The following is a 27,902-nucleotide window of genomic DNA, read 5'->3' on the forward strand; positions in this document are numbered from 1 at the left end:
CAAATTCTACACACATGGCCTACATTAATTACTAGGGTTCAAATATGCTAATGAGTTACAGTGGGCAGGCAAGTTACCATTTCAGATCAGCTGCAGTAGTAAGTAGCTGATGGTAAATATTTAGCAAAACATACTTTTGTAAATGACAGGAAGAAAATTTTGAGGAGATGCTTTCCACCTCACATTTCTGAAGGAGCTTGAATGCCCTGGAGTAGTAACAGTTCAGCTGTCAGAGCTAAGTCAAGTTAAAACTGCTTTAAAGGGATCACAGCAGTTAATGGGGAAAGCTTGACTTTTTCAGTGGCTACTGGATCCATCACAAGGATCTTTTGCACTTTATTTAACATTAGAAAAAAAATTATGAGATTGGTTGATGCTGCATCTGAGTTCATTTCAGTGATAATTAATTATATGAATTACTGTTTCTCCTTGTTTCATACCGGATAAGAAAATAGTTTTTACACATAAACCCACAGAATATTTCAGGTTGCTAGAAAGTTCAAGGCGTCATCAAGTCCTGCAGACACAACAGAGCTAAATTCACACTTCAATCAGGTTCCTCAGGGCCTTTCCGGGCAAGTTTTGAGTTTCTCTAAGGATGAAGATTCCATAATCTCTCTGTGCAATTGATTCCAGTGCTGCACCAGTATCAGTAGTTGGGAGTATTTAATCCTTACATCCTAAGTTTCTTTCATTGCAACCTCTCACTGTGTACTTCTGAGAAGGGTATGTGCCTTCTCCTCAGTTTCTTGTTCGAACAGTGGAAGAAGATACACCATGATCCACCTTCACGTCCCCAATCTTTTCCAGGAAGAACAAATTTAGTTCCTTCGCATTGCCCTCAAATATCACGTGCTCCATCCTGCTTAATCATCTTGGCGGCCCTTTGCTGGACTAGCTCTATTTCATCAATTTCTCCCCATTACTGGGGCTCAAAACTGGACACAGTCTTCCAGCTGCTCCCTCACAAACGCCAAGTTGGGGGAAATAATCCCTTCCTCTGACCTGCTAGCTATGCTTTAGCTAATGCAACCCAGCATGTAGTTAGTCCACATCACACAAGGGTGCACTGCTGATTCATGGTACTCATCAGCTCAGCGACCATCCTACAACCAAGCACCTGCAATTATATTTGTAAAACATGAAATTAGTCTTTCTGGACCCCAGTTTGCATTGGTGAGCACCCATCCTCAGCTTTTAATATAAAAAAAATCAGCAGAAATTAATATCAAAGCCCTGGCCATCATAAAAATCAATACAAGATACTGAAGTGTTACTCTAGTGCTAAAATCAAGAGGCATAGAGAAGGAAATTAGAATCATCAAACTCTTTCAAATGATAATAACTAAAGCAAATTGAGCAGCTATGAAATACCCTGTTCTCTGGAGCTTAAAAGCAACAAGGCAATAAAAAATCCCTAACCCATGCAAAGCTAAAAAAGTTTTATGGAGGTATTTCCTTTCTTTTCTCTTCAAGTAGAAGCACCAGTTTAAAGATTTTGCTTTAGCTGGTAATTTAAAGATTCTACACAGCAAAGGGCCATTTAGGCCATGTATATAACTGAAAGCACTTGCAAGCTGCACACATCCAATACCTTTTACCTGAGGTTTGTCTCCTAGATTGGTGGAGACAGTTCTCTCTAAGTAAATTAATCTTTGCAGTCCAGTGTATGCAGAACTAGGCAAGATAAAAAAATATCCAGTTCTCTGCCACTGTTATTAAAATGTCGTATTTATACCATTACTTGTGAGGGAAGACTTTTTCTGTCCATATAGCTCAATTTTTGAGAATAAGAAACATGTCCGTGCATGTAATTTTGACTTTACAATTTTAACAGTGGCCTTCAGACTTCTACCACTGCTGAAAATGCACAGCTGCCAGTAATCCCCATCCTGGCTTCCCAAACTGGCTTCCAATATTCTATGACCTCAAAGGGTCTTTTCTAACATCTTGACAGGAAATGTGGCTGTGCAATATAGTCAGCAGTTACCCTCAGCTACAGAAAGTGAGAAAAGTCATTAACACTCTCCTTAAGACAGGTGGAAATGCTATGAGCTATGCTGTTGCTCCAAGAAAAGACAACAGGCAGAAGGAAAGTCTGGGGAAATAAGCTTCACTTAGAACAGAGAGAGAAATCCAGTAAGATTTCTAAAAATCACATGCAGGCCTTAAAAATGCAGGACAAGTATCAGCTATGTGACGATCAGATCAATTCTTATTAAAAAAGAAAAACAAACCCAAAACAACAACCAAAAAAAATATCACTGGGAAGTAGCCCTTTACCCACTTCCAGATCCCAAACTTACATATAAATGAGTTCTTGGAAGAAATCTGAAAATCCTGACAGCTACATGATTACAACTTTTATCTGACTCATCTGATTTTACAAATATAAGGATGTTTCATGTTTCTACTTGGTGACTTTTGAAATGTTATTTTCACTATGAAGGGCTGATTAATTGCTTCTGAAGATGCTGACAATATAACAATGATATGGTGAGATATCTACTTTCCTTTGGACTCTTGTTTAAGTACAACAAAAAGTTCTAGGCAGCCTTTACTATTCAAGCAAAATGGATACAACTGCAATTTTTAAGGTCTTGATGCTGAGATTCTCATATTAACAGCTCAACAAAGGTCAGGCAAATTTCCCTAAGACAGAAAACTGATGCTTAAAATCTGAGGATACTTCTCCAGAGAGAAAAATTACCATAAAATTCAAAGCACGTGTGGAAACTGTTTCCCCAGATGCTTCCACTCTTCTAGAAACAGACTTGACATTCTTGATGCAAGGATGGTTTCTTGAGCATTTCAATTTCATGGTCATGGCATGAATACCTTCAGGTGACATGGTATGATCTTCGATCAGCTACACAAATGTGTTTTTCAAGGATTCTGACACTGAATTTGGTAATCTTTTCTTCATCTCTCTCTGGTGTTTGGGTTAATATACTTAAATGGTATCAAATCTCTCTCCATTCCTGTGCTCAACTTTTAAACTGATATTCCCCTGCTTTCGTATGTATGAAAAGGGGCCTTGCTTCTCTGCTTGCCATGACCAACATATAAAGGAAACTCAAGGAACTGGGATTGAACCTATCAGTAATTTATTTTCAGTCATCAATAAATCCACAAGATTTTTTGTATGCTATTCAAATCCACAGTGTAGACAGGCAAGGCCAAAAAATAACGAGCCTTATCGCTCTCACAGCTACACACAACACCTTTCATCCTCCAGCAAACTATTTAGCTCTCTGTGGAAAAGTGGCAGAACCCAAGTTCACACGTCATCTTCACAACGATCCCAAGTAACAACTGCCCCTGCTGTGGTCCCAAGGTCACATATTCTGTGGGGCAAACCCTAACACTTTCTTCAGAAAAACCCTAACCTCACCTCCCATCCTCCTTCATTTTCCCACCCATCCGGTCTCTGGGAACTTCAGGATGGTTCACGTTAGCACACCAAGACCTAGTTTAACTTATGATCACTTAAGAGCTTTTCAGACTAGCTCTTCTATAGCTGCCCTACTGTTGGTGCCCAAGGTAGCCTATGGAGAACCAGCAGAGGCAGGTACCCCTGCTGGCCCACTGTGTGTGATATAGACATGGCTTGAAGTAGCTGTGTGGGTAAAGGAGAGGAGAGCCCAACTGTACTCACGCACTGTCCTTTCCTCTCATGAGGGCTTCCAGCAGCCCTCCCCTCCCATATGCCTCTATCACAGCCAGCCTCAATTTACACTGGTGCACTGGGTAGCAGATCAGTTTGTCAGATGCTGTCCAGTTACCTCATGTGCTAAAAATAGAGACAGGCAGCAGCAGCAGCGACTGACTGGCAAATGCCTTTTTAACAGTGACTGACGTATTCAATCAAGACAATATGCAAGATGCAAACTGCAAACAATGAGGGACATTTGTATAAGGACAGATGAGACAAAACTAACAAAATGCCCTCATCTTTGCTTATGAGACATGTATGAAAGATTTCTGTTGCTCTTTTCAACCATGGTGCTATTTAGATTACAATTACTTAAAGCAAACTAACAATAATACAAGCTCTTCTGCTACTCCAGGAAAGGCTATAAAAATCTCATTGTCAGATGCATCATTCATCACGATAACCTCATTTCAACTGAAACAAAATCTCCAAGACATCACCTCTCCCCCCCTTCCTTCTCTTTTTTATTCGCCTATAATAAGGTCTATAGTCTGGGGAGCTCTCAGGCTGAATTCCATGCATTGTGATTCACAAAATGAAAATCTGGTATTATATGCCCACTGACATTCACATCAGCAGCAATTCATGCAGCAAAAAGCCATATGCCATGCACCCCTTATTTAACTGTACTGCAAAAACATATCCTAGAAAGAAGAAATAAAAATATAGAGACAAGAGTGGTTCCTGAGATCTGATTATTATCCACACTTTTAGATAGGAATGACAGGGACAATATCAGAAAATATGCTGTTTTGGTGACATTTCCAGTTAGGTTATATCATTTCCCTTAGCGACTAACACACACTACATGCAAGTGAGGCGATCTTTTTCCTGTGCTAAAGGTTTCTACGGTGTAGGAAAAAAGCGCTTAGCACAGATAACCTACACATAATGTTTCTCCTCTAGTTGTCAGGCTTTCCACTCAATCATCCTTTTGAAGGCTGAGAAGTTTATTGGTTTGATCAGCACCCACAGAGATGAAAATGAAGAGCGCTTTGAAAATATGAAGTACTAGCAGTTTTAAAAATTGCCATCTCCAGGGTGTTATACAGACCTGTATGTGTTCTACAGTAACACACAGACTTCACTAGAAATCAGGGGGATAAAATACACTCTGCCAATGATGGCTAGGTTTTCCAGAAATAATAGATTTCACTGCTGAAACCAACAGTGACTTTCATCACTGGGGAAAGGGTATGACAAGCTGCTGGCCAAGGAATGGATTACACTGAAACACTCTTTTCTTTTTTTCTTGTTTTAAATAACAGACATTTTGTGAGATATCCCTTCCTTTCCTTGCTTTTGGCTTGAAGAATCCATCTCTGTTAGTGGCATATAAAGACAGAAATCAAGCTTTAAAATGCTTTTCCTTTTAAGACTATGCCCTCCATGAAATTATTTCATATGTGATCACTGGAGACGGATAGTTCAGCTATAACTAGGTATGACCCTACTACTAAAGACTTTCAAAGCCTTCTGGCAAAGACAGAAAATAGTAAAGATATTATTTTAAATTAAAAAAGTCTTTGAATTAGGAAAATAGTTATAAGCTACAAAGTGCAGAAAAAGGGCAAGTGGCTCCTTACTGCTTCATTATGCAGTCTAACTACTTACATTTCACAAATTAATTTTTAAAAATGTATTTGCATTCTTGACAATGCTAGTTCAGACTGAAAAATTTTCAAAAGGAAGCAACGAACTAGATTTTAAAATGTGATACTCTAATTCAGTTCCTTTGAGCTTGACAGTCCCAACCTTTGGGGTCTGAATACTTAAATCTGATTTTTACAGACTGATGCCTCAGTAAGCGGAAAGTCGCATCTTCAGCATCTCGAACACCCCTTTCTCAGGTTTCTGCAGCCAGGAGCAGCAGACGACTAATAAACTGTCTTTGACAAACGCAGTGGGACACATTTGGAAATCTGACAGGTGTAGATAAATGCACAGAGAGGGAGAAGACTAAACAGAGCCATTCCGAAATGAGCAGCCAATGAAGGCGTACATTTGGAATATCCAGGCCACAGAAAGCATAGAGGGAACATTGACCAAATGCTAAGGAAAGATCTTATACAGGCTTTCCATAAATCACATTAAATTGCATTGCTTAAAGCAGACCATTCTTAAGGAAGGGGCTGCTAATGGAATAGACCTGACAACCTTTCTGCAGCCAAATTATGATACTCCAAAAGATTCCTATTTTATTTGGAGGGAATTATTTTCTTCAATTAAAAAGCCTCATTTCTTATGTAAGCTGTGCAGCAGACCTGCAAAATGTTAATTGCTATAATTTTTTTATAAAGTCATGCATTACACAATTGATGATACAATATATTTATAGCAATTACCTGTTTCCAATAAAAGTTAATAAAGTGCTAATGGCTTCAGGTATGAAAATGTGGGATTTAATTTGTGCTAATCTGCCCCAGCCTGGGGAATACTGAATTAATTCTATGTGAGAATAATTTATTTGCAGTATCCCTGACTGATATAAACAAAGCATTCTCAAGGGAAGATGCAATAAAGCTATCAGAGAGGTACAATCATTTCACTAGCCCAGCATTTCCCAATGGTAAAATGCAAACAAAACAGCCTTCCAAAGCTTCTCCCAAAAGAAGTTAAATTCATCTGCTTCAGACCCGTAAGAAAAGAATAATGCTTTGGAGAGCATCTGTGAAAAGCTATTTATCATCCCTTTCCCTTCTTCTTTCATTGAACAGAGAAGGAGGTGACAGACAGGTTTACAGACTGACCAAAAGATTTTACTTTCAAATTTGTCCAAATTATTTTTTCTCCTGTTTGAGGTAATGGTTCTTTCACATTGCTGAAGCTATCATTTGCCATCCTTCTCCAAGCATCCCTCTGCAGGGGGGTGGGGGGAAAGAGAAGCACAGAGACAGAGGAAAGCACCACTTTGGGGCTGGAGCTGCTGCTGCAGCCTGCAGCTATGATGGGGTGATGGAGAAGGCTGAAGTAAATCGTCAGACATCCTGGTTTTCATTCTGACCCTGCAGCTGCTTCACTGCCAGCTCTGGGTGCCTTCTTCCATTAAAATGTGGTTTATCAAGACTTGGCCAAGTCTGCAACAAGCAGAAAATTGCAGAATATTGTTAGTGTCACTAGGGGGGAATCACTTGAGCTTGCTAGGGGACCTGCTGCTCCTTCAGGAGTGCAGCAAAGACCTGCCACTTCCAGGTCAGGTATGGAACTGCCACAGCAAGGACTAGCATTAGGACAGCAATATTGCAGTCGTGGGGGCATTTCAGACAGGACCTGTGCAGTTTGCTCCTGGAATTTCCCCAATTTGCAGAGGACCCCACAAAGCTGGTGACAGTTCCTCTGAAAGATTGCCACTCTGACCCTTTCAAAATGACCCTCTAGGCCTTTGCTTCCTCATGGGTAACTCCCATTATGTGATGGCGGTGTTGGCTCACAACGTGTTTTGACACAAACCACCACTCACACAAGGATGCTCCTTAAGAGCCTGTCCTTGAACACTTAGTCATACTCTGAACTTAGCCTTACACAATTATTCATCCTCCAGCTGCCGAAAGCGTGACAACACTAGAGAAGCTGAGAAACCTGTGGCACGGCGTTTCCAAACCGTCACCGAGTAAGGAAATGGTATTTTTCATTTTTAAGTTATGCTTGGTTACCTTTTCTGTTATCTTGTCAGCGAGCAAGGAAAAATGTTCACAGGGTCTGAGCATGAGCCATAAACATCTTTTGTGGTTATCAAATGCCTCTGTGTTTGCTTTGCTATTTAATTACAGGACTCACGTAGGGCATTTATTGTTTGCATCTGCTGCTGCTGTGAACAATGTCTACTCTTCTGATTACCACACAAGGCAGTTTGTTATGTGTATACCTGTCAGTGACATATATTATCATCTTGCTGAGCAGGCCCCACTGCTGGAGGAGGATCCAGTGCTGCAGCTTGGTGTGTCACTGAAACAGCCAGATACCTCAAGAGTAATTCCTCAGGATACCCAGGTCTGCCACTGTGAAATGAATGCCAGCTTTGCCAAAATGCTGAAACCAGAGATTTTTGAGAATATTTTCTTATTACAAAATAAATTTTCATAAAACATTTAAAAGCTCATGTTTTATATTATGATGATCTCAAACACATGTCCAGAGGGCAAAATAAATTAACTAGATCTTTCAGTAATGAGAAAAATGCATTGGTAGCATCGTCAGCCAACCTTGTCCCACTTTCCTATTCGTTATACCTGTAGTTTTAGTGAATGCAGTAGATTTTGACTTCAAGTGCCATACACCACAGCACTTTCAATGTTTTTCAATTTTGGCATCTCCTACTTAACTTTAGTTGTGTTGAAATGATAATCTGTGTCTTGTCATGAGTAGTCATTTTTGGCCATCTCAAAACCTAAAACTATACTCATATACTAATTAAAGCAGCCGCATTGTGCCCATTGTGCCTACAATGCAGCTCCAACACTTTACTAGGTGAATCAAATAATTTAATCTTTTTCCTTCCACGCTGGGACTTGAAGCAGCTATTTTTATTCTTAATGTGCTTTTTTAAGATGTCACTACACTAGGTACAGAATTAGCAAATTGTTCATACTGTTCTGCAGGTGTAATAAGACAAGCTATGGCTGGCCCTGCAATTAAAATAATCCATTTGCTCACCCTTCCTCCTATTATCATGTGAACTTCAAACCTACAAAAAGCAGCAGACTGAAATCTCTGGAAACCAAAGGTAAGAGGATAATCTTGTCCCCTACATAATGTCCTACTTATGGTCTCCTTGTATCCCAAGAAACAATATGTGTATTTTACAAGAAGATCACAATACAGCCATCTCAATGTAAATCCTCATTAGGGCAATACTGGTGCATTTACTTAAGTAAAACTAGAGGGGATCAACAAAATATTTTCCTTTGGGATTATGCTTTCATTTGGTCTCATAGGAGGAATTTTACAGTGGAGCAGGAACTTTGAATTCCACCTACCATCATGTTAAAAAAACCCAATAAACCCCAAACCAACTTAAGTTCATCTTAGTATGTGTGGCAGCAGAGTCCGATTAAGAAGTCTAAGTAGTCCCTACATGAGGGAAAACTGATTCATGGGCAACTCTTTAAATGAGCAGGCTAGTGGATGAAGGTTTCTAGATGCTGGAGTGTAAGATAACTTGGTCTAGCTTTCCTACAGTCAGCAATGACACCAAAAATCAATACACATTGCTTTCTTCTGCTGCAATAAAACATGTAGAATTATGTAAAGCTTGAAGACTAGATTATATTTTCAAAGTCATCAACCATGCTGTCTGCTCACAAATGTCTGTGGAGGACAGAGCTTCTAAAGTGTCCTTTGATCATCTGTAGGCTCAAATAAAAACAAAAAGGTTTCAAATGGAATTTTTGCCACTTGCATGTCTGTCTATCCAACTGCATCTTTATTTCTCCAGAAAACTCACCAGACATGAATTATGTATGCATTAAAATGTTATAAAGGCATAATATAAGCTTAGCTGCCTGCCTGAATTATTCTATTCAGACATCTATGAGTATATATAGAGACTATAAAAAGGGTTTGGGGTCTGACAGTATCATACTATCACCATAGAGATCAAAGGAGTTTTTCTAATGCAAGAGTTGACAAAATGTGTCGCTTTTAATGAGTAAGAATTGGACTGACAAAGCATGAGATCATAAATGTTTCACTAAAACACCATAAAATTCTTTCAACTACGAGCAAAGCACTGGTTTAATTATTTTTGAAATTTTAAAAATGAACAAACTTATATGAAATCTCCAGAACACGAATTGAAGAACCATGATGGCACAGTATGCCATTTTGTCATCAAAAGAAAGTCTTAATATGTGGCTTAAAAACCCCTTGAGAACAGGCACTAAAACCTGAGGGGAAATATTCAATCACCTCGCTTCTTTTAGTGCCTGTCATTCCCCAATGTAAAAGAGGAGGAAATAAATCTGTGTGCACACAGACCTCCTACAGACCCTCAGTGTACAGCTATTGTGATTAACCGAAAGTTTAAAATTAAACTAAAAGCTCCTTTTCTTCAATTATGATTAAAGATCAAAACAAGTGTTCAAGTTTTTCAGCAGAATCTCCAGGTCTCAAGAGTTACAATCCAATATGCTGAGAGTGTCCAATCTTGTTTTGGAGGTTCTGGGTGAGGAAGGAATAAAACGACTGATCCCTTCAGCCAGGTGGGTAGCAAACCATAACAAAGTGGTGTTTCATACATTACCATGACAATCAAGTTACTGAAACCGAAAAATAGTAACACAAAGAGAGGATAGAAGATTTTTTATTCTTTTCCACAGCAACTAAGCTGCTGCATCTTGTGAGGTCTGCTTTCTTCCCATTCACTTCTGAAAGTATAAGCTGAATGCTCCCTGGGTCTACATGACACTTGTCTGCCAAGTTTTCAAAAGTGACTGCACAGAAATGGGGAACCTTAGAACACAGGAAAGATGCACATAGAATACTAACATGCTGTGATCACCACAGCCTCTTGCCAGGTAAGGATCAAAAATGGTGTTGTTTCGTAAAGCCATCAGCACTGGAAGCTTTCACCCACCAACCACATGGGTAAGCCTTGGGTACCACTGTATAACATATCATCTCCCACAAATCTAGAAGTGCTTCACAAGTCCACACAATGACATAGTTTGCTTTCCTCACAGATCCTTTCAGACATTTATCAGCTGAGTAATGCACATCACCACCACATGTCATTTGAAGTGGTTAAGTACATGAAAATCTCCTTATGACTATACGAAAGGATTTAGATAAGCAGAGCATAATTACAGAACTGTTAGAAATGAGAGACACAAGAGTTTAGCATTTCTTCCCCTTTACGGAAACAGTTACAAGATCAAGAGTGATTTCCGCAGGAAGACATCCTGGGTTCAGGATCATGCACCACAGTGCCACCACCTAGCAGCCTAACTGTAAATGTTTCATATCTGCCCCACGGAGTTAAGAATTGCCTGTGTCTTCAATGCCACATGCAGTAAGACCTACTGCTCATCTTGCTGAACCTGAAAGAACTGATAGGTGAAGTCGCAGGATTTTCAGTAACAGAAAACACAAATAGCAAACTAGTTAGATCAGAGATAAAACGACCTGATCTTCCATGAACCTCCACAGCAGTGCCTAACACAGCAAAGTAAATTTCATTATTTTCTTTTTAGGGTGATTTGGGCCATTGCCAGAAATGGCCATTCTTTTTTCAGAATCCCCTAGGACTATTAATAATATTTTAACTCAAGTGTGGAAAAATATGTAGACAAATCCTTCTTCTACTGAGACAGAAGGTCTGTAAGTAATAGGCAGTTGTTATTTATTTAAAATAACCACATATTATGAAGTCTTAAAAAAGTTGCTGTTTTTTAAGCTCTTGATTTTAGATTTCTATACTGTTCAGTGAATTATCTTGCTATTGCTCTTTCTGTGCTCGTGGATCACTAGGTAAGAGAAGCATGTCAGAAATTCTATGCAAGAACAAGTCTCTAGATCATCTAGCTACAAGTGTATGCATTTTGGACTTCCTCTCTTTAGCTAGGTCTCTGGTAATGCTGCCAACTAACTTGCTTAAAAGAACTCAACAAAGGTTATTCCTCACCATGACCTAAGAATTCACCTTCACTCTGCAGCAGAAAATGGACATTGAGACCACTTCAGTAATAGACAATTCCATTTAGAAGTTAGGTATGAGCATTCTTACTAGCTCTCACACAACATTTGAGCCTGGTGACTTCAGAGCACTTGTATGGCACATGCTGACACAGAGCAGCAGGCTCACTTTTCATTCCAAAACAGTTCTATAACCAACATCTCCCAGGGAGAGGCACAAGCTCCAGTCAAAGGATCCTAACAAAGGAGGCCAGCTGGCCACAAAAGAACAAGTTTGTCATTCTTACAAAATGCCAGAGATACTGTTCAGCCTCATGTTAAGTTAGACACTTAAAATAGGATGTCTAGGGACCATTAAGACAGACTTGTTCTTTATAGGTCTTCTGAGCATCAGGAGATTGTCTGAAACTTCCAGAATTCTTACCACAAAAAAGGGTGCAATATTGAGGAGTTTTTCAGTTAGATTTAAATTTGATTGGCTTGGGTTTATTTTTTTGTTTTTAGCAGGCTAAACTGCACAGTAGTCTGTCATGATTGTGTCCACTTTTGAATATTTTATCACCGTAGTGCTCACATGAAATGAAAGGGATGCACAGAATTATCACTGCAGTACTCTCTCTGCATTATTTACAACCTTGGAGGCTGCAGCACTTCAGCATAATATCGCTAACATAAAAAGGCAGAATTTCCCCTCAAGCCAGAATTTTAGTCTCATAGTCTGCAGTACAACATGATTGAAAAAGGTCTATGAACCTCCCTTACACCTCCCATTCTCTACCCACCACTTTCTAAATGCTGGCGTTCTGATGTGCAAAGAATCTGAACAGATAAAACTCCACAGCATTTTCAGCAGAATGGGAATTAGTAAATCCCTGTGCCTCCAGGGAAGAATATATGGCCTTGTTTCACCATTCTGCCCAGTTATTCCCACCCCACCCTTTTTCTTGCCTTGTTAAAGTCCTCTGAAGTTGCCCTCATTTCCTTCCATGTCTTGTTCAAGAGCTGAATGCAGATACAGAAGAACTCCTCAAACGATCTGTCATGGGTGAAGAACATGGGATGGAAATCGTTGCAGGTCTCACTGGCTAAAAACAGAAAAACAACGGGGCGTGGAATAAAACATGTACAGGCAGGAGCTTCAAAAAATAAACACGAAATAAAAACAGCCACCAAATTTAGAAATCACTGTAATTGAGAGGAATCCCAGTTCTTGGAGCAAAGGATGTCAAAACATTATAATGAAAAGCCAGACTCTACAGTCTTCAAGACAACAAAACAGTATAGAGACTGTTTGTAGGAGACCAACAGCAGGAACAAGAGGACGCAACTACCTGTTTGCCTGAATGTTCTCTCAATGCTTTTTGTTCAAGCCAAGTTTTCTTGCTCAGTCTGGGACAGAGAGACAAAGGGAAAAAGCACATGTCTCCACATCAAAACAGCCTTCCCCACTGCTAACAGCAGGTAACATCTCACCTGCTGAGAACCACACCAGACCTCATCACTCACAAAATAGTATTAGATCAATGTACACACTGAAATGTGAGGCTCTGACACAGCAGATGATCTACCATATTGTACATGGAAATATCACAGAGGTAACTAGAGAAATCTAGACAGAGAGATAAGAATGCAGCTGATGAAATTTGCTCTTTGAAAATAACTGGTAACAAAAGCAATGGATCTTCTATATTCTATCACTTAGCTATACAGAAATAATTAAAGAAAACCCCAAAACCAACAAAACCACCTTTTAAAAAATCAAAGGCTATCATTAAGGAAGAAAAAAATTAAAGAATACTATAGAACTGATCCCAAAAAGGAAAAGCAAGAGTGCTGTGAGTCTCCTTGAGCAAAGAATGGATTTTCAAAAACCAAGGACTGAAGCAATGCTGACCTGTGGGCACATCTGAACAACCTGGGAACAGAAAGGGCTTTAGCCAAGGACTGAAAAGAATCTTTAAGCCATGCTATTACTTGCAGGGCCACCTCAGTATGCTGCCTATTTCTGTTCTAAAAAAACTAACAAAGAAAGTGAAGTTGACTAAGCCTTTCTTCATATACCTAGTTCCCAAATCTCTGAGCTTTGGCTTTCACATCTGCATAAGTGCTCCCTTGAACTTTTGCAATAGTCACTCGCATGCCTAAACAGCATAACCTTCCCTTACTTCAGGATCAAACAGCCACTGCTTAAGCAAGCTTCCTTCTCTGCAAGAACAGTGGAATTATCGAGCACTGGGATAAATCATCCCTTCCTGAGGCTGAATCATCATCTGACATTCGCTTTCTCTCAGTGGAACTGGAGAAATTAGAATTAGGACTCTTTACAGGAGAATGGGAATGGCTCAGGCAGGCTGTCTCCCTGCACCAGCTGCAGACACTGGTCCTGGTACCTCTTCTAGCAACACAACCATCCTTTCAATGTGTTTAGATACCTCTGCTGCATCAGCAGCTCTGCCACAGGAACATGAATTGTGCTTAGAGTCAGTGAAACTCTCAAAGAAAAATGGTTTCTGATCTTTCCCAGCATGCAGTATTCCAATTATAAAGCAAAACTATGAAGTTTAATAGCAAATTTGAAGCTTAATTTTAACATCAGATTTACTAAGATCTAATAAATTCTTCAGCTACGTGGCAAGGGTGGGAGTTAATTTTGGAGCGCATGTTTCATTCTAATCAAGTAAACTCCATTTACTTCAAAGGATGTGCAGTCAAGGCGGAATTAGTCAAAGCAGAGACCTATATTTATGAGGAACTAACTCAATCCCTTTAAAAGGATAAAATGCCTCAGGCACGCTTTTCAGAGCACCTTCAGCTTCCATTCACTCCACTGGAGCTGCAAGGAGTCAGCACTTCCAACAATCAGACCTTCAGCCCGTAATAATGTCAGAGACACGACAGAACAGATTCTCAGAGGGCACTTGTCTTTAACTCATGAAGTTCTATAATTCTGAGAAGAAATAACACCAAGAAGAAGAATGCAGACAGTACTTTCACCGTATAAATCACAGCATGAAACAAGGCAATAACCCTCAGGCCTTTCTGATCCTCCTCAAAGTCCGAGTTTCTCACTGCTCCCGCTCACAAAAATCGATAAATCAAAATTAATGGAAAGTCTAGGGATACTCAGAAAATTGATCACTGGTTCTAACTCATGCTCCTTATGATAATGAGCCCCAAACTGTATCTACTATGTTGAGTGTTCTGCATGCAGAATCACAGGTGCCACTTGCCCTACCTTTTTTTTATAAGTAAGCAACATACTGTGTTTTATGTCTTTCTGTCTCAAAATGAAAGAGTAAAAATCACTGTTATCGATATAAATGGAGAAAGTTAGGCCTGCTAGAAATCAAGATCAATGTCTTAGAACAGAAAACAAAACGTACGAAAAATTCAAAACCAAATGATAAACAGCTTCTTCAAAATTCCCACCAGCATCCAGACGGAGGAGAAAAGGAATAAAAAATCCATAGTCTGCTTCAAAGGTAGTTTTTGCATGCCTTGAAAAGTCTGTCTGAAACAGTAAAAAATAATACAATTCATTGGAAAATTCTTCAGGCCGCAGCTTTGGTGTTCTGCTCAAGGTGTTCAAATATCTAATGAAGCATAACCCTTATCCCAATACTTTGTTTCTCCTTTTGACGGGTGAGATGAGGATGAAGGAAAAGGTGATACTGTGCTACTAGTGTGTTGAGAGCAGAGTAAGACTGAGTTACAAACTGCTGTCTTAGCTCACTCTCTCTAGTGTCAAGTCAGCATCTCCGGTACCAAAGCATGGCTGTCTCTGCAGAGAGCAAATTTAGGGGCTGCTCAGTGCTACTAATCATAACCTCAATTTTTTTCTCACTAATATGCCATTTGACTAGTTCTAAACTGAGACAGAGGTCCAGCCTTAGCAAAATTTGGGGACCTCCTGCATAATAGCTGCATGGAAAATTCCTCCCCTTAAGCCCAGCACTTTCTAACCATTTTCATAAGCAGGGACAAACCACATTTATAACCACTTAACACAAGGTTGCAATATGGTGACACAAATCATGATTATTCATCATCAAGTTTTAATTACACCTCTGTGACATCACCTTTGAAAGGCAAGTCACAGATGTCTGGCCTACATAAATCAGGTGAAGATCTTGTTGATTTTCCTTTCTTGGCACAATACTTGGAGCTGTAGATCAATGTGCCACCTCTCAGGATACAAGCAGTCCTTCAGGCTTCTATCTGATCTATAGCTGGGACTTTGAGGAAGAAGCTTAGTTCATTTCTCAACATAAATTACACTGGCAAAAAAAAAAAAGAGCTAATTTCTACCTGGGAGTTTATGTGGTTTCTTCAGTGCATATTTTTAGTGTCTTCCCAACACAATTTTGTCTGTCAGTTCCTTTCCTAAATGACAACAAAGATATTCAAGCATCCCAGACTGTTTGGGGGGTAAACAGATTTGATATGTTATGTTGTTCCTCTATGGATTAGTAGAAAAGAACAGGAAAAAGAAAACCAAGAAAGAAGAAAAGAGTTGTACCTTTGTTTTTTAGCCCATCTCTAAACATCTTTTCCTATGAGACAGAACATCATCAGGGTTAAATTTCTTTTAGCTGTATCAAGAACAGTTAGGTACCTGCATATTTGCATAAGCCTGTCTTGGAAGGGGACAGATTATGTGATGATGTTTCAATAACTGTTTGGCTTGAAGTACAGCAGAGCCTTTAAATTTCAAAGTTGCTGTGATGATCTGAATATAGAAAACAGGGATTTCTACGTGAAAGACAGAGTCCAGGAAAGGATCAGTGTGCCAGATCAGGCTGCAGGCTGCTGTGTCACCTCACTGTCCAGACTGGTATGAACAAAAGGCCACCAGTTCAACAGAAACTGGCTGATAGCTGGAAGGGCTCGTTCCATCTTTTCCCCACATTAAGAAGTAGGCTATGCACAGACACATATAATTAGTTTTCACTTGGAAAGGGGAGGAAAATGAATACAATTTTTTTTATCTTGGAATTTGTTTTGCAGAATACTTGGAAGCACAGCTCTCCCTGCCTCCAAAGCTACAACAGCAGGCAGAGTAAAACACCTCTCTAGGTAAGGTACTGCCCTTGATCTTAAGAAAACTCTGCTTCCTTCCTGACTCTGCTAAACTGCTGTGTTGATACTACTCAACCCCTAGCATGCCTTTAAAATGGCATATGGTCATTCTGACCTCCCTTGTGAAGTTCTTGAATTCAAGAAATGAAAAAGGTTGTACTGGTATGAAAACTGTATCTATCATGAAGAAGGATGTTTGAAATTAGGAACCACCCAACCCATTATTTTCAAAATCCATTCATGATGCCATAGGGGGTCAAGTTGAGGTGACTTAAATAGTAATTTTTCTGAAAATTTAAGGCTTGGAGCCATGACATTGGGAATGTATATGAAAGACAATTTACTAATCAGAAATGAGCCACCTCATTCATGGATGTCAGCCATGTACAATCAGTCTAAAAAACAGAACTTGAATAGATCTGATTAAGTAGATACTAAATAAAAGTGATAAGGTTGTTGTCAAATATTTCAAAAGCAGACAGGCAGCTTAAATCAATCATATCATACAGTCAGACGTATAAATATGGTCACCTAGCAATAATACTGTCACACATAGAGGGACAGATACCTGTGGTGAGATATAAATATGGTCACCTAGCAATAATGCTGTCATACATAGAGGGACAGATACCTGTGGTGAGGAGTCGGCCTCTGTGCTGAGGGTGGTATTAACAGATCCTGTGCACCCCAAAACTTGTCAAGAAAAGCATCCTGAAATTGCATAAGCACAATTTTAAGAAGAGGGAAGAAGTGATGCAGAGCCCTGGGAAACTGGTTAGCAAAGTTCCAGGCAGAGAGGGATTCAAAAACATCTCCCTGTCTGAAAGGTACCTAGGAGCCATGTGATCCAATTTGCAGAGAGATCTGCATTTTCTCTTACTGAGCTCTTGCTTAATTCTGGGTGAGTCATTTATCCCCTCAGTTGTTTTCTCCAGTTTCACAGAATGGAAATGATAATATTCGATCAGAGAGGAGGTGGGTGGAGAGATCTACTGCACTTTCTGAAGTGCTGCAAGATCCAGAAATGAAGGTGTAATACGGACCTTGGGAGTATCATCTCCACTTGGCACAGCCTCCCCTGGGATTATTATTTGCCAATAACAGAAGAACCAAAGAGCAACTAATTCTCACTAGCTCTCAGGAGAAGTAACACTATGATTTCTGCTTTTCCCTGAAGATGCAATACAGTAAAAATAACTACTGCCATGACCATTTTTATATACACAATCAAAAATTCTCTCAGGAACACACAGAATATATAAGAAAAAGCTCACCTAATACTGCAGGAATACAGTGATTGCTAGGTTATCTATACCGCTGATGGCTGTGGTCCACCAGCAATAATTTGAGAGAAAATCTTTGGCTACCCTTCTGGCACATGATAGGGAAACAGTGTAATTTAAGACAAGGAAGGTCACCAGCAATGGTAGTGCAGTAATGAAGTAATAATATTGCTGCCAAGTCCGTAATTTTCTTTCCTAGGAAACAGTTCTTCCTAGAAGACCTGACTGGTATTAGAACAAAACCCACCAAAATTACCTAGCAACAAAGGGCGACAAGAGACCTCCAACATCTTACATTATCTGATCATATATTTTGTTGGAATAAAAACTATAAGAAATTGCTAAACATGCAACAAAACTTCCAATTCAAACTCCTCATAAAGACATAAGGCAACATCATATCTCTGAACTGATGAGACTTATTAGAGGAGCTATAAAGGGAAACTGGAAAAAAAGCACACATAAAAGGTTTCCTACAGACTGCAAGCTTTCCTTTTTCAAGGCTGAGAATAAATTTTACTAGGCAATGAAAAACAAGGATTCCATGAAGCCTCAGGACTAGAATGTTCATGGTATATGCAGCCCCAAGCTCTTCAGTGACTTACCCAGATTCACTTTGAAGGTGACAGCTACTGTGTTAGAAATACATCTCCTCTTCCCCTGTTAAATTACTGTTATTATTACTGTTAAATAAAGGAGCCACTATTTAAAATCAATGTCTTTCACTGCCCCAAATAAAAGTGGTGGAAGAAGACCCCTGACTATTGCAACACAAGTCAATAAAGCCTCACACTCATCCCTACCAACAGATCCAGCAGTTCATGGGTGGCATCTGTGCTATGTTAGTCAGGAGGTGGCTGAAGAACAGCATCTGGCCAGACTCACCCAGCCACATCCAATGCTGATGGCAAACTGACAAAAAACCAAAGAAGCCAGTAGTGTCCACACGTGCAGCCTGGCTTTGTAAAGATTATTCCTTTTAAAACTCAGCAAATACAGAGACTTCACTGCACCTCTCCTGTTCAGAACAGACCTGAAGACTGAAACTGTAGTTTGGAAATGCAAACAGAAAGCCAAAGTGCAAAGAGAAGAGTTGCTAAAAAGGCTCTTATATGAAACAGGAAAATGAGCAAGAATACAAAGAGTTAGCATTGTGCTGATAAGGGTTCCCCATCTCTTTCAAAGCCAGACTATTTTTATTTGTGCCAAAACAGGTGCCAGTTATAAATAAATCTGAACTGCCTCTACAATCTGTCACAGCACACTGTGGGGCAACAGGAAAGTACTCTGCCTCCCTCTTCATTCCTCCACTATTTCCAATATTTTTTAAAAAACCAACAGTGATCAATAACAATAATAAAATACAGTTTTAAAACCTGATGGATAAATTGGAGTATCATTTTCAGAGGTGAGGGAGCACTTAATTTGAATTAGTCACGCACTTCTAGGAGAAAACTCCCTGAGAGTGGAAATGCTATGAAAAAAACAGGAGCTTGCATTTGTCATATCAAAAACAGGCCTTTTGTGAAAAAAAATGAAAAAGAAAAGAAGACATAGATCGGCAAGCAAAGATCTGTAATTGTGCTCCAGCAAATTTACAGTATCCCTTAATAACAATGTAGAATCATAAAGTCATTTAGGTTGGTAAAGATCTTTAAGATTATCAAATGTTAAGTGATTAATGTGATAAGCTTGCTTAGAGACTATGAAGTCTTTATGGTCACCTTTAGTAAACATATGGAATAAGAAGGAATTACACACATAAAGCAGTATCTACAGAAAGTTGTTTAACAAATAAACAAACTATGAAAAACCTTGTTACAAAAGATAACACTGCTGCTCGATCAGGTTCCTGACACCCTGCAACACACACCATAAAAAAAAAAAAGCATTTCTGACAAATTCTAAGCCCACAGACTTGTCTACTTGAAGTCCAACAGACACAGATAGTGGCACCAACAGAAGGACAACTAAGCTCAGACCTATCAAGGGAAGCACCTTATCAAATCACTTACACGTTGACATCCTGTTCCTTTACCATTCTCTCCTAAGCCCTCAGAGAAACTAAACTTAACTGCATCTGCAGACAAATCAGGAAGAATGACAGTAGCAATGGGGGAGGTAGATATTCAGCATTTATAAAGAGCAGCTAAAGGCAGCCACTTACACTGCTTAACCACTCCTTTTAGCCCTACAATACCCATTGGCCAAGTTTATTGCTAAATCCTATATTCTGGTGCATTTTCCAATAACTGGTGCATCACCTCAGACACAGAACTCTAAGCACTGGGGTCAGAAGTTCCTGGGTGCAGAAGAAGTGGACAGTTGCTCTGCCTTTCCTTGTGCATCTCCTGGATGTCCCCTCCCACAAGCAGCACACTGAGAAACTGCCTTTCATGACAGGATTGCTGACTTTTTACTTCTTACTCTGACTGTTTCAGAGAGCATCAGCTTATTGCTTCTCCTCCTGAAGGGATTCTTGCTAAAAAGCACACGCTTACCTGTAATCACTCATTTTCTTTATTAGGAAGTTACATACACTGCATTACAGGTTATAACTCATGCCTCTCCAAAGACCTTCTGTGAGATACTTCATCAAGAATATACTCTGGTTACCATTTGAAATACAGACCATGCTGTTTCGATTCACAAGAGAGGAACTGTCACTGAAAATTAATTCTGCTTTAAGTAGGCTGGCTATGGCTCCATCTGCAAGCAAAACTTAAAGGAGCCTATGAAAACCTGCAGGCAAAACACTGCACATAGTAACCTGAGACGTCTACAGGGTTTTTTTAGGCCCCTCCTCACTACCTAAGCAGCACCCATTCCTCCTTCCCTCACAAGGATGTCCTCATTAAAATTAGATGTTTTAAATTATAGTGCAAAGACACTGTGGTCATTGTGTACGTGGAATGAACATAATTTTTGAGGGGGTATTTGTTCTTACAAGTGAGTAACAGCAGGACAACTGCAAGGAAAAAAAAACCCAACAAATGAGCAGATGGAGAAGCCAACAAACCAGCAGTCAATTCAAGAAGGAAAAGAATATTTTTCCTGGTACCAAGGCATTCCTCTATTAGAAGAAAGGGTTACAGCTGAATTACCCATGCAGACCTGGCACAAACCATGAGAGGCATCTGCATACAAGATGCCTCCTTTGCTGCACTTTGTGACAGGTTGTTAGGCTACATTCAGTGTCCCCATGGTGGAGTATGAGCCAGGCTGGCTGCCTGATACCTCTAGCTAATCAGGTCAGCCTCCAAAGTGTAAAAGCTATGAGGACAAATGCCCAGTTACCTAGAAAGTGAGCTAAACTACCCAGCTCTCTGCCATCACAGAAAACCAAACAGAGCAAAAGCACTCAGTCACTCAGTTCAGTCACTTGATTTGAATCAATCCTGGATATACTCAAAATTTAAAACAAGCTAACAGACATGGGGGAAAATTATATCAATATCAATAAAAAAAAGATTGTGATTAAGGTGAGCGAGTTCATCGCATCACACATCCTAGAGCAATGGCACCTCACTTTTCATGTCAGAGGTGGTTCTGAGCTATGCTGAAACTACATAACTTGGCCATGAAGCAGGAGATGCACACCTATTAGCCCTGCTTGACTTCTTTGAAAATATGTGTGGTACCACCATACCACAGCTCCACATAGTACAACCTACCTTAGCAATAACACCCCTCTTCCCTCCCCTTCTCAATCTCTACAAACTGCATACCTTCTTTAAAATATGAATATTTACACATATATGCACTAATTGGCAAATAACATATTTTTGTTCTACTTTGTGAATGTAAAGTGTGAGAAAGAAGAAACTGGCCACTGGATACAACTCTGCACAGGCAAAATCCTGTGCAATAAGCCCCAGGCTGGGAACACCCTAGCATGTCTACAGCCCACTCAGTATTCCATACCTGGTCTGCCACGGGCACCAGCAGTGCTATGAGAGGCTGCACCAACCTAGTAATCTGCAAGGAAATGCAAATCTTCTTGCTCCTTGTGAACACAAGCGCTCTTGGAACCCAGTTGGACTTGCTGAGGCAAAGGTCATTAACTCACTGTGAAAACTGCACCTTAGTTATCTAACTACAACCACCCAAATTATTTTCTCCCCCTACAAATTGTCTTAATCCATAAATTATGTTTTTAACTATCTGGGCTAGAGTCCCAAAGTCTCACTGGTGGAACAAATATAAAACTGCTGAAGCATTCTCTTTTAATACAGACCAAACAGTAATTGCTACTCACAAAAAAGTGAAAACAGTGATGTGGCAGGGTTCAAGCTGCTTAGGAAACATCGAACCTCAATGCTTGCTGGTGTATTATCCAAGATCATCACCATAACACACAGAATAAGTGACAAGCATCTACAAATCACTTTGTGAACATTAATAAATCTCTAGAAGGACAGTATTTAACACTAACTCTTCAGATGTCAAACTTAACCTCTTGAAAGGCAAGCAGAAAATCAAATTAATTAGGCCACAGACTTAACAAGAGAAACGATTTAACAAAACATTTCCAAGTAGCACATTCAGCTCATAAACTAGTCTGGTGGAATTTTCCACTTTATACACCAGTATGAACTGAGCTGTTTGATACTACAGCTGACAGGGCATAGTTTTGGATAGGTAGAACTACTGTCATCTAAAGTTATGTTTTAGAAATGTTTAATTAGGCCGTAATATTGCCCTACTTTATGTTATTGCTCTTCTTTATAGGCTGAACCACTAAACCAGCATTTCAGTCATACCACTGTATAAAAAATAGTATGTTAAAACATTGCATTTTAGCCTGGAAAACAGGTCGTTTGCTTAAAGGTATTTTAGAGAGTGCAAATGCTTTAAAATTAATCCCTGTTCTATATCCTACGGCATTTGCATTGTATATTAACAGAGATAATTCATTATAACTCCAAATCTTTTAGCTTCTAAAGAAGCTTAGAGAATCACCTAATTCAGGATAGTAAAGTAGTGCAGGTTCTCTCCTCATGATGCTGGGAGATAAAAAGCCCTTGAGTAAAAACGAAGTAAATAAATGAGAGACTGGGAGAACAAAGATGCCTAGGTCATATCTTTGTAAACTATCAGAATCAGGACAATAAGGAGGAAATTTGGCCTGAAGTGTAATGTCTCTGGTGTTAATAACAGCACAGTATTCCCTGGCAACTTGTTCCATTACTTATCTGGTCTCTAGCTTTGTTGTTGTCATTGTTATTTGATATACATTTTCTCTTTTGTATTGTAAATCCGTTATTTGGTTTGTCCTTGTTGACTATAAGAATTGAAGAAAGTAATTTTTACATCATGCCTTGAGGTTCCTGAAGACATTTATATCTTTTTCTATCACTTTGTTCCACCCTGACCATGAGTAATTGCTTAATTTTTCCTTGAGGGTTTTATTTTCCCAAATGCAGCATCACTCACTCCAGAAATATATCTGTATGCATGAGGATCGCAGAATAGAGACGTACAAAGATAAAAATAATGATTTCTCAGAACAAACAAACAAAAAAGCAGGCAAAAACCTTCAGCTGAAATTTCTTTGTTCGACTATGGCTGTATTTGAAAAAGTATCTAAGGTAACCTTAGAAATTCTCGCCTATTACTCCCATTGCAGACACTTAGCAATTTCAGACAGGAAAAATGAAAGTCATCTTGTATATACAAGACCTCTCTTTGTTTCTGCATTCCAGTTTAAAATTAGTTCTCAAAATTTAGGATTATTGCTTGGCTGTTTTTTCTTACAAAACATTATCCTAGTCATGTCTCAAGAGACATTGCATATGAGGCAAGTGTACTAGCCTTGCCTTTATTAAAATGAACTAGTTCATAACACAAGCTAAACAATATAAATTAATCTGAAAAAAATACCATCGTACCCTAAGAAAGAATTTTTCAATTTTCTCTTGACTGAATCTGACCAACTGTGACATCTGTACCTACAGGTTATTAGCATCTATTTCAAAACAGTGAGGTAATACCTCCAGGAAAAGAAAGTGTTTCCCAGTCTACTGTGACAAGTTACAGAAATAACATTTCCAACCAATCATCAAGAAACAATTGAGATTTCAAATGGTTTTAAGAAATAGCTAAATTTCTCCACTGCCAATAGGACAGAATATATATGTTGGTTTGAAAATCACTAATGCAAAAGAAGCACCAGACTGACATTATGAGAAAAATAAACATAATCTCCTTCCCATTTGAAGTGATGAAAAGTAGTAGAAACTTTTCATACATCAGATTAAAATTCAGCAGCCAGAAGTTTTTCCCAGCAAGGAATTATACAGTCTGAATTGAACTAAATTCCAAACCTCTGTGGTTTTGGTTTTGGGGGTGGTATTTGGATTATTTTTAAACTGGATCCCAACCTGGTTCACTATCTAGAATTACTTCTTAAGCCTGAACTGGCATAAACTTAGAAAGTTCATGGGTCTTGGCAGCTCAGAGGAATGGCTCAACTAAAAATGGAAACACTCTGTCCCCAGTCACAAATTGTTGATCATGAAGTACAAAAACCTGGTCATTGCAGACATTTCTGCTCCTGCTGGAGAAAACTTGCAGTCAAACAGCTCCATGTATCTGCATGTATCTGGCTGCCAATGGGTCAGAGCAAATTACTTCTCTTTTCTTACAGGTTTCTGTCTCTGCCCAAACATGGCATTAACACCAATTTCCCTCCCACTGCCACAGTGCAGCAGATGAGTTTCAGCTTAAACCAGAACCAGTTCAAAATAGACACAGCTGATTTCTCCTTGTGTCACCTATTTACGAATTTATGTCACAGAAGGTCAACACCACCTCATACAATGCAATGCAAGGGGTTTCACTCTCCCCTAGTAGTTTAATAGGAAGCTAAAATTTAAAGACTTCTTTTTCTTCTCATGCCTGAAAGACATGAGGGAAATTTCTTTGAAAGTAAAATCAGTACTGTCAAGGTTTTTAAGATGTAAATTTAAGCTATCAGTGGTTTTTGATAGCACAAGCAGGATCCCAGCTGAAGCAGTTCTCCCTTGCTGTGCTCCTGCAAAGGCTCAAGCCAGGTATCTGTGCTGCCTGAGTAGGATTTCTGCCATCTCCTAGAAGGAGCAACATGGACACAGTTGGGGACATAGAGCCAGCCGGGTGATGGCACATTTCTGTGACATAGCCCTGCTGTGGTGCCTGGCCTGGCACCCCCTGGGCCCACAGAATGGGCAGCAGCAGACCTTGCTCCTGTCATGCGAACAGTGCAGTCCCTCAGTTTGGTGTTTAAATGGGTAAACAGCCACTGTTCCTTCATGCCTTCATAAAGGCTTTATGTCTTAAAGAAACTGAAGTTTTCACTGCTACCCTCATGAAGGTACCCTAATTATGTGCCAAACTTAGTTTAATAAAATCCGAAAGAGAATTTGATTTATATCAAACATCCCGTTTCTTAAATCATGCCACTTCCTTCACTGTGAAGGGCCCTTCCTTCCCCATCTAATGAAGTCCATCCCCTCTGTCCTACACATGGCTGTGCAAAAAAGGTAGATTTTTAATACATTTTTCATGCAAGAAGAGTACAAAAGGAAACACAAGGTTTATACTTAACAAAGAGAGGAGGGAAAGGTGAAATTGGTTATTGTCAGGGCTGATCTCGACAGCAGGCACAGCTTCAGAACAAAATTTGAAAGAAAGTAGGAACATATTGAGGTGAATAGGGACTGGAATAAATGTTGCACAGTCTTACCAAGAAAAGATCAAGTCTGATTCATCTAATCTTCTTTGACAAAATAACTATTGTTCCTCATGAGTGAAATGTGGTGGACTTTATCAGCACAGCAGACAGATTAGTTCTCCTGCATCTGACTTGATTTAAGAAAAATATTTTGATATAACTCTGTGTGCCAGACAGAAAATCAGTAATTCATCTGGAGAAAATAGGATTTGATACAAGAATCAATGTGGTGGTTGAGATGCTGCTCACAGATGGAAATGACAAAATAGAAAGAGGAGGTATCAAGCTAAGGGCAGTACTGCTGAAATTTCTCAAAAGTCTGTCTCAGACTCCAGATTTTCCTTAAAGATGTTGGCACAAAACTCTAAGAGTACCTCTACAAAATTTGCCAAAGCCAAAACTGGTGGTCCTGCTGATGGTATCCTAAGGGAGGGACTTTGAGACTCAGAGAAATCGAATGCTATGACACTGCAAACATTCTGAGTAATAAAAAGCATTTCTACTCTGAGACTCTTCAGTTACGCAAAAAAAAAGAGTAGAAAGTAAGACAATTTGTATACAGAGCCAACAGTGACAAAAGTCCTAAGAAAAGCAAGACTAACCCTAAAACACAATCTGTGAGAAATTTCTAGGACGGGTAATGGAGTATAAAAAATGTGATACAAGGCACTGGTAGTACACAAACTGGAATAACACATGCAATTCTGGGCACCCATATGCAAGACACAGGGACTTAAATGTGAACATGGCAGGAAAGGCTCCTAAATTGGTCAGCAAATGGAGAATGGTATTGGAATTGACTGAAATGTCTGTGCTGATTTAATTCATCAGGATGAAGTCTGAAATTAAATAGTATAAGTACATGAGGGAGAAGAAAGAAATGGAAAGAGAAGAGCTGTTAAATAAAGAACAAATTTGGTACAATGATAAACAGGTTTAGACTAATTCTGAGAGTACGTACATTGGAAATGAAAAGGTTTCCAACCCTCTCATACATGGAAAGAACAGTAATTAGCATAAGGATATAGTTCAATAAATCCATGAATGGGAATATATGATGTGGCTGCCTGCAATGATGCAGTTCTAACCCCTTATTTTCAGTTCTGAAGTAGTGCTCTTTTCTGCATTTACATCATTAAACCTAGACCAGCTACCCTTTAGTGTCTGGCCATTATGGAACTGCTGCGTTCATATTCTCTACCCTAATACAACTAATGTTGATTTACTGAATGTACAGTAAGAAAACACTCTGACAATAAAAGGTATACACACAAAAATGTCTGCCTTTCAAGAAACAGAAGTTGCTCATCCTGCACAAAGCCAGAAATCCTTTTTATTGAAACCTTTGTAATTCTTTACTGGAAACTAAACTGCACAAATGATGGTGTTACATCATTGGTCAGAGGAAGCATTAGAGAACGCAGGGACAATTCAAAATATTTCAACAATCATTATGACATGGCCATCTTAAGGAACAACAATTATGTCCACTTATAAATGCATAAAATTGGGAAGTAAACTAAGGAATGTGCCCTGCACTCACACACTCTAACAGTTTCATAACTATTACAAGTATTGCGTTGTCACTTTCTCTCCTTTCCTAGGTTCAGCTACTTTCCTCACATGATCATCTTTGAAACTGTCAATATGTCAAGAATTCCCAACTTTAGAAACCAGTTTTGCTCTAACTTAAGTGGCTGGAATATCATGTGAGCACTACAATACCTTTTAACCTTTGCAACAAAGCTCACACCTCCTCTGCAGTGTAGAGATGGACCAAAAATAGTATCGCCTTCAGTAGGTTTTGCTCATCAGCTGCGGCCCAGAATATATCAGCTGGGACTGAACTGACTCAAGTTTTTCCCGCTAGCATAAGACTCATACCACACAACTCAGTTTCTTCAAGTATAAAATAGGGTTAATATTTCCTTTCTTCCTCTGAAGTAATTGTTTAGATGCCCTAATATGTATCACTTGTCATGATAAATCTACCAGTATCTTAGAAACAACTTTGCCCTGGGCACTAATAATTCAATTCAATTTTGATGGGAGACAGAACACTCAGCTATTCTAACAAATTGGCTTTCCATTGCTCCAGCAAGACAGTGTAAAAGTCATCTCCATCACAGACTCCCATTGATAGAAAAGGAATAGGCAGATAGAAATTAGGCACGATGGTTTTTATTATTAAATAGATTACTCAGTATTACTGAATAAATGACTGAGATTTTCCTATTAAAGAGATTATCTCTCTGTTAAATCACCACAGAAAGTCTTAATAGTCACCTCTCATTTAAGTACCAGTTTTTGAAAGTTGGTGCTTTTTTTTTAAAGTAAATCTCTAAATTACATAAATGCAGGAAAATGTTAACCCCAGCCATGCATCGCTTAATGATGGTGGCTGCCATATCTAGTATGAATCTACCAGAAATAAGAGTCTTTAATTGTTCCTTGCCTAAAAACCTTCACCTTCTCCCTG

General features: G+C 39.2%; 1 protein-coding gene across 1 annotated transcript in view; it reads right to left on the reverse strand.

Annotated features, from left to right (window-relative positions):
- The window catches only part of ELMO1 (engulfment and cell motility 1), a gene marked incomplete at its 3' end in the record, with an annotated part of 290,561 nt that overhangs the window by 79,669 nt on the left and 182,990 nt on the right, over window positions 1-27,902 (reverse strand). The window contains exon 16 of the mRNA XM_009077801.1: window positions 12,296-12,432. Coding sequence (XP_009076049.1) covers window positions 12,296-12,432 — 137 coding nt within the window. The remainder of the gene's footprint in view (window positions 1-12,295; window positions 12,433-27,902) is intronic.

The sequence above is a fragment of the Acanthisitta chloris genome, unplaced genomic scaffold (genome assembly GCF_000695815.1).
Source record: "Acanthisitta chloris isolate BGI_N310 unplaced genomic scaffold, ASM69581v1 scaffold727, whole genome shotgun sequence".
Lineage (NCBI taxonomy): Eukaryota > Metazoa > Chordata > Aves > Passeriformes > Acanthisittidae > Acanthisitta > Acanthisitta chloris.